A 12,978-nucleotide genomic window follows, 5' to 3' on the forward strand; every position below is an offset into this window, starting at 1 on the left:
TTCGCGACACTACATAAAAACCAACAACAAACCGAACCAGTACCGTACCGAGAAACCGGTAACAGTCGACAACCAACACCAACAACCGATAACAAATCGATAAGTAAATAATTTACCGTCTAAAACTGACAATTTTAAAAAATAAGTCTATTTTGTCTTGACTAACTTGACATCATTTATTTTTGCAATAAATAATATTTATTTTCATTGTATTCTATATTTATTTAATACACGAAAATCTTACTACAGTATTTAATTTTCATAATGAACAAATAAAATTCAAAATGTTGAAAAAGGACGGTATTTTTTATATTATTTAACATCACTATAGAGGCATGTTTTGTACGTGCTCTATTAGGCCTACTCATTTAATACAAAATATTCGCTCTTTTATTTATATTTCGTTTATTTTATTCGACCAACATAAAATCAATACAATATACATATATATTTTTAAAAAAAGAGAGATGAATAAAATGCTGGGTAAGGGCAGCTTAAGCAAAATAATCGCTGTAACTCAATGAGTCAGCTTACCCCTATTATTAAAAAGAAAATGTAATAGTAAATATTAATAAAGAAAAAAGTTGCATTGATCGACGCCTTTTCATGAATGGTTTACCATTTTGACTTAACTTCCTCATGATTGACGTTATTTGATCATCTTTCAATTTGATCAGGTCTTGCCCTAAACTTCCTTGACAAGTTCAAGATCAGATTTTGTGTCATGACGTCTTTCATATTTCTATGATGTCATATACGACGTGTAGTAGTAGGACATACCGTCACACATGATTTAATGCCCAATTTAAGGTATATTATTATTATGATTATATGAATAAATTAAAATTATTTGTGCCTAATGCCAATAACCGCTATTGTTGACTGTTTGTCAATTCTGAAACTGTACTAACTTCCATAGTAAAAATAATTAGACATATAGTTAATACTCAATAAACCATACGTCTATCTATCTAGTTCTATTTTATTTTCACAAAAAAAAGTGCCCGAACTGCGTGATTAATTAAATAATTTAATTTTGTATTGTTACATGTCTCGTCATATTGTATTTTTGTGAGGATCCCTAATGACCAGCTTCCGCTGGATGGACCACCCTCGAAAATATTGTTGAAATAAATAAATACATTTTTTTACGTATCATAAATGGGCATTTCCCACAAAGTTTCCGGCTCTCAGCTAGCTCAGCATGGATAAAGAATTGGATGTCAAAAATGTTCACTAAACATTTCATTAGATTCTGACAAGAGAAATAGAGGAATATGTGTCCTAAATGTAGCTTATAGTAAGTTTTTTTTGTGTTTTTTTTACAGTCACTGTTTGTGGTACGGCGGGGTACCGTACCAGATGACGTACAAAGGTTTGGATATGTACTAAAAAATAACAAGTTTTTGCAACTTACCACGTGACTAATATTTGTTTTACACATGCGCATGTGTGTATGAGATCGATCGCAGAGGAGATTCGCACAGTGTGTTTTGTGGTAAAATTTTGTAGGCCTAGCTAGCAGGCATGCCTTAAAAACAATATTGTTGATACTAAGAGTTTATGATATCCAAGGATTAACTGAACATTTTGTATATGTAAATAGTAAACTTCGTATCAACCTGAAAGTGAGCTACAAAATCTTAACCGCCTGGCGTAGCCCAACACCCGTTTTAGATTCTGTGACTGACGAGGGCGAAAATGGGACTGTCAACCGAGGAAGCTTGTGATATCTTAGGCATCCCGAGAGGCAAGTTAATAGCCTAGACCATGGAGCTAAGTTCCATGCCTAGACAATTCTTCTTTTAATTTTGAACTTCATTGACGCCTAGTAATATGATTTCAAATTTATTGACATCTTATGATAGAAAGAATTGCAGATAAGCCTAGGCATTCATAATAATCATATGATTATGAGAATATTTATTTAATTTATAATTCTATTTTGATTGATATTTATTTTATTTCATTTCAAGCACGACACAATAAAAAAGTAAATTTGTAACATTGGGCCTAGGCCTAATAATACGCAGTGGCTACATTTTTTGGCTGTATTTCCGCAGCCAAAAAATAACTGATAATTAACCGATAAACTGCCAGTGAAAAAGGGGTTTAACCGATTCTACTTGAGAAAAATTATTACCGATAATTATCTCCTTCAAATCAGATTTTTTAACCTTTGACCTGAAGGACAAATTGTTGCGTTGTGATTGGGCACTTGGTTGTTCGGTAATGACTGATCATGCGCACTTTATTTGTTAATTAATTACCTGATTGGTTAAACAATTAACCGATAATTTTTGTTTTGTCTGCGGAAACACAACCTTTGCCTAGATGCGTAGATGCAATCCGTGTATAGAATTTTTTTTACAGCAAAAAATATTGCAACTGTTTGGTTTCGATTTGTAGACATGGGAAACAAATATTAACCCGACCAACATCCCTTTCTACCTATTGTGATGTCACGATTCTTTTCAATTCATACGATACAATTAGTATATATAGACTTTTGTGTGAAGCATACTTTAAATTCCTAATAATAGTAATAATACAGTACTTATTGTTAACATCAATAGTTGGAAATTCTATTACTAAAATGATTTGAAAATATTATTAGTTCATCATCAGTTCTCCAACTTGAAGACCGTTTGAGAAATTTGTTTAAGTTGTATTTTTTTTTGGTCTGATGAATAAAATGAGCAGGTGGTATTTTTAAGGAACAAATAAATATTTGGAAATTCCCCACTCACGAAAATATACAGTATTCAGTTCTATATCATATGTATTGATTCAATATTTTACCCATTGTGCTATCTAAAAGCTCAGAACCATAGTGTTATGCTATGGATTGCCATTATGACATGGGTTGCCTAGGTATAATATAACCCTTATTCTCCTATAGGTTCTGTATTTTGTAATGTATGAATATATTAACCTAGATATTTATCTTTGTGCTATTTAGTCTGGTTCAATACCTGATTCTTTAAGGTTTATGATTATTTCAAAAGAATATAACAATAGAGAACGTGAACTTGTATAAACATATGACGTTATCATTCTTTTCTTAGGAGCTGACGAAGAAGAAATTAGAGCTGCCTATAAAAAACTTGCTTTAAAATGGCACCCTGATAAACACCACAACTCAGAATCCGCAACAAAGGTATTATAAGAATAATACTTCCCTATGAAAGTAAAATGTTATTATTAATTAATAATATGTATAAAGCTTTGTCTATACTATCAAACTACTTTGACAAAGAAGTGTGATGTGCCCAAATCTGGTAGTGATATGCCCAAATAATGGTAGTGATATGCCCAAATATGCTAGTGATATGCCCAAATATGGTAGTGATATGACATCATCATGTCCATATATGGGCACATCACATTTTTGTCACATAAAGTTTGATAGTGTAGACAGAGCTTTAGAATGATTTTAGCAATATCCACATAAAGTACACAGGAACAATGAATTGGACAAAGGTAAAGCTCATTCTACACTATCATGTGACAACAAAAATGTGATATGCCCATATTATATGGACATGATGACATCATATCACTACCATATTTGGGCATATCACTACCATATTTGGGCACATCACACTTTTTGTTGCTTAACGAAAGGAGAGTTTAAATTAGATTCACAAATGCAGTGTTTCATGAAATATTCTGATGTTGATAATGAGGATAGATACAGTGTAAATACACCTAAAAAAGTATGTATAAATCAAATGTTTTTAAGAATCCAATGTGTATTCCGTGTATTATAAATTATTGACATTTTTTTATGAATAATTCAATCAAATTTTTGTTTAGAAATTCCAAGAAGTGTCGGCAGCTTACAAACGCCTAACATCAGACGAACCCGAAGATGGCAGCGAAATTATTTTGTCTCCTGTAAGTTTAAATAAATAGAAATATTACTGTTGTTTTTTAGGCAGTTTTATGGGTTCATCTTAATATGCATCTTGGTGTTGTTACCATGATGAAATTCTCTTATAAATCCATTGATTCATTCAAAATATATTTAACTAAATTTTCCAGATTGACGTCATTTCTATTGTCTTGTTGCTAGATAGGAGTGAAAATTATTAACAACAGGCATTAATATTCTCTACATTAAAGCTCTGTCTACACTATCAAACTTTATGTGACAAAACAATGTGATGTGCATATATATGGACATGATGATGTCATATCACTACTATATTTGAGCATATCAATACCATATTTGGGCACATCACATTTTTTTTGTCAAACTAGTTTGATAGTGTTGACAAAGCTTTAACTCTTTGTTACTTTATGATAACATAAAAATTATAACAATATTCAATGCATACAAATTGTTTAAATACTTGAATTGTCTCTATCAGCTTTTTTTAAGTATGTACATATGCAAGATAAACATGGCATTATTGTCTGTTGTTGTTTCTGTTGGTGGTAGCTTGTATTGAACACTTAGTATTTTATTGATCAAAGCACACCCACACAAACTGTTCATCCATACAAATTATGACATTTTTCATTGTGCAAACATATTAAATGTGTTTATGTCGTCTTATTTTTACAGTCCGACATGTTTGATCTTTTTGCCAGAATGTTTTTCAATGCAAGTGAGTATTCCTGATTATTTAAATACTGTAGAACCTCTATTAAGGGGACACCTTAAAGGTCAAGAAAGTGTCCCTTTCAAATAGGTGCCGCCTCAATTGGGGTTGCTGTTTAGTGTTGAAGCATATTGCCCCTTGATCGTTTCCATGGGAAAGTCTCACGATAATCCGATAAACCTTAATAGGGGTGTCCCAGAGAAGGAATTGTACTGCAATAGTAACATACATATCAAGGCATTATACTGTAAGTACAACATGTTGAAGATGAAAGCTAATGAACACAGGCCTAAACCAATTAAGCTCTGTCTGCACTATCAAACTTTATGTGACAAAAAAATGTGATGTGCCCATAATTATTATTATGTCATACCACTACCATATTTGGGCACATCACTAACATATTTGGACACATCACATTGTTTGTCAAACTAGTTTGATAGTGTAGACATCTTATCCTCCAGGATGTTTTATTATTGATAACCCTTAACCTATGCCACATACTATCTAAACTTTTACATGTATGATAATGATTAGTTGTACCAAACACAAAAATACATAATTCTCTAAATTTTTACCATTTTAATTGTGAGGCATTCTTTTCATAGACCGTGTGCAGTGATGTAGAATAACATAGAAATACAGAATGTACTGTAGTAGGCAAATATTGGTTGTGACAGTCGTAGGAGGTTCAATATTGCTTAAGGCATTATTCTTCTATTAATAGATAAATATATTTGCGACCCATTTCTTAGTCTCTTAAAAAAATTATCCAAAAGCACATTTACTGAACCAAGGTAGACAGAAGTCCATCCCATATTTTTTTTGCATAACAAACAAGGTATTAAATATGTTAAATATTTCTTCTACAGGATTCAACAATTTTTACGATAGCGATGACTTTGACGATGGCAGTGATTATTCAAATGATTCTGACTTTTTAAATGAAGATGATGATGATTTACAGTTCATTCACTACTTGGCAAACAACTCTGGACGAGGAATATATACAAATAAAACCGATGAAAATGTCACTATTAACAAAAATCGCCCTTCAGAAGATGTAAGTAACAAACTTCTTTACTTTTTCTTTAAACAGTTGTAACTGAAAACTAATCATTGTATGTGAAACATTTTTAAACATATATTTATGTTTTCTAGTTGCTATATATACATGGATAAAAACAGTTAGAACCCATGCCTCTCACAAGCTAGCTTACCATTACCATATCGTTCTCATAAAACAATTACTTTAAAAAATAGTTTTTCTCATTTTATTAGGAGGCAAGAAAAAATGCAGATGAACTGGTAAAAGAAGAGGAAAAACAACGGAAACAAAGAGAAAAGAAAAAAGCAAAGAAAAAAAGACAGAAAGAGAAAAAACGAATAGAAAAAGGAACTAATGAAAAGGCTAAAAATACTGATAGTGGAGAAAAAATAAATGAAAATATAGCAGAGAAAAAGGAAGAAGAATCTTTTATAGCAACTGAAAATAACTATGTTAGTTCTTGTTCTTATTTAAATCAAAATAAATTATCAATTCTTTGTTTATAGTATATTTATTTAAATATTATTTATTTTTGGATCTGAACAGGCAACCTCTTTCTTATAGGGAGAGTGCCTTACCCACTGAACCATCACCAAGATGCCAATGAAAAGATACATTTTTTAGATCGTTCCCAGATACAATACAATCTTCTTGTAAGGATGTTTTTTTAATTTTCAGAGTGAAAGATTAGATGGAGAAACGGAATCATCAAAAACAGCTGAAAATAAAAAATATACAGACAAGAAAAATACAACAAAAGAAAATGTAGAACAAAATCAACAAAAACCCAAAAATAAAAAAGAGCCAACAAATAAAAAGTAAGTTTAAATTAATAATAGAACCCCTATTAAGTGGACAGTTTTGGGACCTTCCAGCAAAGTTTTGCCTTATTATATAGAGTATCACGGTGCTGATGTCACGACGGTAGGTGATGCTGCGTGGTTGCTAGCCAACCAAAAAATGCGTTCAACCTTGGTTCAACCTGCCTGAGTGATTCTCAGTTCACCAATGGTTTGGAATAGGCTTATTGAAGTAGTCATTTTAAAACTTAAAACATTTTTAAAAACTAAAATTTCAAAAGATTACTAAATATTTGTTTTTAATAATCTATTTATTCTTCAACTACAGTTAAAAAAAATCAAGCTAAGATACATAATTTGATAGAAATACAGATCTATACAGTTTATCAACATAGTAGCGTTGAACGCATTTTTTGGTTGGCTAGCAACCATGCAGCGCCCTCTATCGTGATACTCTATAGGGGTTGGCTTGAATGTTAAGATTTATATTGCCCCACATTCCTTTCACAGCTTGTCATGAAAGAGATTGTTCTACTGTATTTGGTTGTACACCCTTTCAATTCATGGTATCTTCTAGGTTTCTGCTTATTATGTCGGAGGAAAATAAACATATATATATATATTGATATATCTATATTATATTTGACAAGAACCATTTGTTTTTTGTAGACTGGATTCACATGGTAATACTGGGCCCAGTGATGAAGAAGGCCAAGGCTGGGATACGCACAGCGCTTTTTTTACACGGGCTGCAGCAACCGCTACAAAAAAGATAACCACCACAACAACTACAACCAAAAAGAAAGATAAAAAATCAAAAGATCAAGGTGAAAGTATTGAGGGGATGGATCCTGTTGTTCTCAAAAGCAGAAAAGTTGCTGGTAAGTTTATTTCTCAAATCTTTAATAATATGTTACCTGTCACTGTGATCAATGTTTTGTTAAACTTTGACCTTTTTATGTTGTCACATGGTTGAAAAGGTCCATAAGTGAATACAACTTAAAGGAATAAAAATAACTGCAATTGGTGAATTTGTCTTGCCTTGTAAATAAATAATAACAACATTTAATAAATCAGAATAAATACTAGACAATTTATTAACAATAGTAATGGCTTCCATCTTTTTTTTTTAGTAAAAGGAAATGAAATGGCAAATCAAGGATTATATTCCGATGCTATTCAATTATTTACAGAGGCTATTAATCTAGATTCAAAAGATTTTAGGTGAGTTTACATTTGATGCTAGGAGTAAATGCTGTCTATTTTGTTTAAACAGATGAGGTATTCATTAAAAAAAATTAGCCGACCTTTTGAATTCATTTTTCTTCATTGAGTTTCATTACAAAAAAGTCCTCAAGCTGTTTTTGAATAACATATGTTCATAACCAACCTATTGGTTTTATATATGTACATAAAAGATACATAAAAGTTAATAGCTGTCTACATGTTTTTTTAGTGTGATTTTTTTTCTTGCTGATCATATGAAAATAAATTGTATAAGTTTTTATATGAATTTCAAGGTTTATTCCTCCAGTACTTCTATTGATGGATGCTATTTTGTCAATTTTTTTTATAGGTTTTTTGGTAATAGATCATTTTGTTATGACCGAATAGGCCAACATGATAAGTAAGTTGCTTTTTTTTTACTGAGAATTTCATTTAATTACAGTAGAGCCCCTTCTTTGGTACACTGATTAAGGGGACATGAAACAAACGATGGCCAATATATTGGCCAACACCTATTCAGTGGACACCATCTATTAAGGACACTTGAGAGAGCTATAGACTCAATATTCTCAGTTTCACTATAGCTTTAACATTCATTACAAATTGATGTCTGAAAATAAATCAACACATGTTGATAACTAGTGTATTTTTAATTCTTAAAGAGCATTGGAAGATGCGAAAAAAGCAATTCAGCTGAATAAAGATTGGCCGAAAGGTTATTTTAGAAAAGGAAGAGCCCTCGCTGGTTTAAAAGTAAGTTTATATTCAATTTTCTCATAATGTATCAATTAAGAATAACATTTTGTCGTTGACATCACTAACTACACCTGTAGTTATAGAAATGCATCTGTAATAATTGTTATGCATTGAAAAATAATTCAAGGCCTGTTTTTCTTGCCATGTTATCTGAATTTTCTTGGTTTATAAAGAAAATATTTGTTTTGCTATTGATTGATTGATATTGATTGATTGTTTGAGATTGATATTGATTGATTGTTTAATATTCATTGATTGATATTAATTGATTGATTGAGATTTATTGATATTGATTGATATTGATTGATTTATTGAGATTGATTGATATTCATTGATTTATTGAGATTGATTGGGATTGATTGATATTTATTGATTGATATTGATTAATTGATTGTTTTTCTATTTCAATTTTCTCCTCAGTTATATTCTGATGCAGAAGCAGCATTTGAACATGTTTTAAAACTTGATAAAGAGTGTGATGACGCTGTTCAAGAACTGATTCGTGTTAGAACTCACCAACTTATTGTAAGATATGTCTATTTTTGTTCATTTTAATTCTATAAACTGTTGGGGCATGCTCAGTACAGTATTAATTTTTTAATTTATTAATCACATTTATTCAAAACTTTGTTAAATCGACCGATATAAAAAATGTATTTCAATGTTTTAATTTGTTATGGTGATTATTTGGTTATTGATTGGTTATCAGAAAGTATGTTACAGATTTGTCGGATGTAGAACCTCAACTTAAAGTTGTTGTGCATCCCACCTATGGCTATTGAAATTCAAGTTCATTAAAAAAAGTGTATTCTTTTAATATGGGCTGAAATATTAATATGCGCCCTCTGTGGCAATATTTTGCCAAGTACTTCACTCAGTTTCTGAGTGCTTTCATTTTTTTCCCTAGGAAATGGGTTTTTCAAGACAACAAAGTGAAGCAGCAATTCGTCAATATACATCGGTACAAGCGGCGTTAGATTCTCTCCTCAGTGGAATTGTACCGCAAACTACAGAAACCGAAGAGGACATATATATATCTGATGAAGAGGACTACTTAGCACAAACACTTACAGAAAATAGACAGGAGTAAATATTTTTTAATTTTTATTAATGCATACGTACAGTTATGCATTTTTGTACTTAGAAGAACTTATTTAAAGTGCACATCTTGCATTGTTTTTCTACTTGCATCATATTTATTGTTTGTATATCTGGAGGTTCAGACTTAAAGCTCAGGTACAGGCATGAATTTTAAATATAATATCTGGTTAATTGTACATAAATCAAATATTTGTAACAGAAATCAAGACGAAAAAACATGAATTTCCCTTAATATGGTCAAATACAAAATTTGGCAATATTCTGCCATAAAAACCAGGAAGACTTTTTTTCAGTAGTTAGGTAGTTAACCTAATGTAATAACATGTCTGGTGACTCCCTAGAAGGTGAAAAAAGATGGTGGATATACGGTGGATAATTTTTGCTATACTATAGCATGAAAATAATTAATTTGAACTTTCCCCCACTGATAAGAAAGTGCTTATTTTCAACAAGCTTGTGTAACACAAATAAAATCCCAAAAATTATGAAACATAGGGGAAACTATAGATCGATAATTATTGGAATGTATCATCAATAGAAATATTTTGCCCGCACCTCGCCTTTAAAGCCATTATGGCTTATTGTAATCCACACAATCAAATGGTTTTGTTATTATTTATTTACAAATGTATACATATTGTAATATGTTGTGTGAAATAGAACTGAAACTAAACTAAAAGGTCCTATAAACATTGTTCCAGTTTACTATGTCACTATAATGATTTTTTTTAATGTTTTATTTTTTTGATAGTTCACGCAACCCTGAAAATTTAACGTCATTGTGGATTGGAAACGTTCAACCAACAGTCACACAAAAAATTTTAGAAGAATTATTTTCACAGTAAGTGCACAAGAATATTTTGTTTATTTGAATTGACACAATAAATAATACTACTGTTTACCTGTTTATGTTATGTAGGCTATGCTTTGTATTTTTTTCGTGAATAAATAATAATATTCACTTGTATTACTTGTAGATTACCGAGATTACTTACTTTACTGTTGATATTTTCTTTAATTGTTTATCTTTATTTAAATAGAAAATTAAGAGTTGTTTGTAATTGGTTCTTGTGGACCTTGTTGATGTTCTTTTGTCTTGGTTTTTATGTATTCCAGTCTGTAAATGGCGGGCTCCCTGCTGTTGATTGCGAATTGAAATAAAATAAAATAAAAAATAAAATATGTTAGTTGTTGTTCACAAATTGAAAGCTTCCTAATATTGTAATAACAACTCCATTTACAATATTTATTTCAATATTTTTAAATACCAGGTGGGGTCCAGTTACAAGTGTTCGTATGCTGCCTGAAAAATTCTGTGCTTTTGTGAATTTCAAGAATGCGTTATCGGCAAGTACAGCTTTAGAAAAACTCCAAGGAAAAGATTTTCACGGTCGCCAGCTACTCATCAAATTTCCAGACAATCCAATTGTATCTGGTCAGCCTAGAACAACAATAATACGAAAAAATGTGAAGCCTACAGTACCTGTAGCTGCAAGTAAACCCATGCAGAAAACTCAATTTAAGCCTGCTCAGAAAGTTGAGGTGGTTACAAAACCAAGGTAGGTCCATGCTTTTTTGTGTAGAACACCAAATGTAGAGCATACACATACTGTAGCTTAATTTCCACTGGGATGCAACATAATGGCGTAGACCCAATGCAATGCAAGTGCGTTGACCAATCACAAGCATCAGTTTGGATTATCCATCACATCAAGCCTAAGGGGGACACTTTTGAGGTAGTTGGTTTATAATATGTGAATAAGTAAACCAGAATTTATTAGATTTGCAGACCTGAATTTAAATGAGCAAACTTGAAGTGTGCTAATTGTATGCAAACCAATATCCTGCGCTGTCTTGACTATAAAAACCTCTAGTAAGTTTTTAATACGAACCAATCAAAAATCACTATTGCATGTCATATCACTATTGCATGTCATTTTTTTTTCAGTACTGTTACGGAGATCGATAAAACAAAGGTGAAGGGACCGGTGAATGGCAACGAATGTTACTTTTGGAGAACAACTGGATGCGCATTTGGAGACAGCTGTCGTTACACGCACACCCCGGGAAATAAGGGCGTTGATCGAAAACCATGGCAGAAGCCTTCAACTTAAATACAATTAACTATCTATTGCCCTTGTTATTGATTAAATTAACTATAAAAAATTGAATGTATTCGTTCCGTGCTTTTAGCAAAATTTTCTGTTCAACTCAATTTTTTTTTGTATACAAATATAACAACAAGAAATAATAGTATGTATGAAAAAAAATCAGCAATTATACCAAATATGGTAGTATAACCTAATTTATTTTATGCTAAAAAAGTTTTTGCGAAAGTTAGGTATTTAATTATGTATGTATGGTTATTTACCCCAAAGTTCTGTTCAATTGACGATTCCAGTTCATATACTGTAGGTATGACACATTATGTGTGCCAAAATGTTGTTCTTTACGAATATTAAGCAAAACTGCCGTCTATAACATTTCCTGACCAAATAAGCACATTTTAAGAGGGTGTGTGATCTTTGATCTTGTTACCCAATAGTGGTGGTACACACTTTCTGAAATATCAATACATTTTGCCATCCACAGCAGTGTGGTAAAGACACAGAATATATTTGTTATTATAATACATAAAAATGTAGGTACATCAGGGATAAAACTTTTACTGACCCCATCTTTATTAAGCTGTAATAATAATAATAATCAGACCCCACCTTGATTTTAGTTACTTTATTTCAAATTATGAAAATATTTAAAACAAACGCTTCTGAAATAATAAACACAATATAGAACTTTGTTAAGAAATCATTTATTACAAAAATGAAAATATTTAGTTATTTGGTTGAATGTATGTGTTATACAATATTTTTATAGATTATACAAAGATACAATAAAAAACTTGGTATTACCAAGGCAATCTAACAACAGGACGCTGAGCTCTGGAGATCAAAGGGTTTATCTGTGGCTGTGATATAATCAGTTCCACTCTTCTTAACAGACACTGCATGCCGTGAAGAATATGTACATAATACAGTACTGTCGGTATTTGTTGCAGCCAGACATGAGATCAAAGGACTGTTACAAGTTCCTATCTTGGCAAGGCGAGCTCAGTGACCTGTTACATTGCCTTGGTATTACAGAACTCGATGAATTTAATTGTTAGGAAACTTTTCCTAAAGGTTGGTTCGCACTAGGACTCAACAATGCAAGTTGACCTATGACACAATGGATCATCCAAACTGTTGCTTGTGATTGGTCAATTCGCTTGCATTGTTCTTGCAGGAACCAACCTTAAACCAGATATTTGGAATAGCTCAGTTGCCTTAGGTTAATTTTTCTTTGGTTGAATTATCTTATATCAATCGTATACAGATGTATTGTGCCTATACCATTAAACATGCTTGAGACAAAACATTGGTAATAAAATAAAACA

The 12,978-nt window shown here is 31.5% G+C and overlaps 1 protein-coding gene and 1 long non-coding RNA gene across 3 annotated transcripts in view; both read left to right on the forward strand.

Moving 5' to 3' along the window:
* Positions 1-12,978, forward strand: part of LOC144837528 (uncharacterized) — a 78,483-nt gene that overhangs the window by 56,320 nt on the left and 9,185 nt on the right. The window lies entirely within an intron of this gene.
* On the forward strand, positions 1,463-12,976 carry LOC144837517 (uncharacterized). The gene is made up of 16 exons (XM_078692672.1): positions 1,463-1,750; positions 3,069-3,160; positions 3,820-3,900; positions 4,574-4,616; positions 5,483-5,673; positions 5,892-6,110; positions 6,337-6,476; positions 7,128-7,339; positions 7,592-7,682; positions 8,035-8,085; positions 8,348-8,438; positions 8,862-8,966; positions 9,349-9,527; positions 10,294-10,383; positions 10,814-11,101; positions 11,491-12,976. The coding sequence occupies exons 1-16, from the start codon at positions 1,702-1,704 to the stop codon at positions 11,654-11,656; spliced, it is 2,088 nt and encodes a 695-aa protein (XP_078548798.1). The 5' UTR covers positions 1,463-1,701; the 3' UTR covers positions 11,657-12,976.

Source organism: Antedon bifida, chromosome 3 (genome assembly GCF_963402885.1).
Source record: "Antedon bifida chromosome 3, ecAntBifi1.1, whole genome shotgun sequence".
Classification (NCBI taxonomy): domain Eukaryota; kingdom Metazoa; phylum Echinodermata; class Crinoidea; order Comatulida; family Antedonidae; genus Antedon; species Antedon bifida.

Excerpts from the sequence above, each read along its gene's own strand:
- LOC144837517 (XM_078692672.1), top strand. The coding sequence starts at position 1,702 with ATGGGACTGTCAACCGAGGAAGCTTGTGATATCTTAGGCATCCCGAGA. Across the intron at positions 5,674-5,891 it reads AAAATCGCCCTTCAGAAGAT|GAGGCAAGAAAAAATGCAGA; the intron begins GTAAGTAACAAA and ends TCATTTTATTAG. Across the intron at positions 9,528-10,293 it reads CTTACAGAAAATAGACAGGA|TTCACGCAACCCTGAAAATT; the intron begins GTAAATATTTTT and ends TTTTTTTGATAG.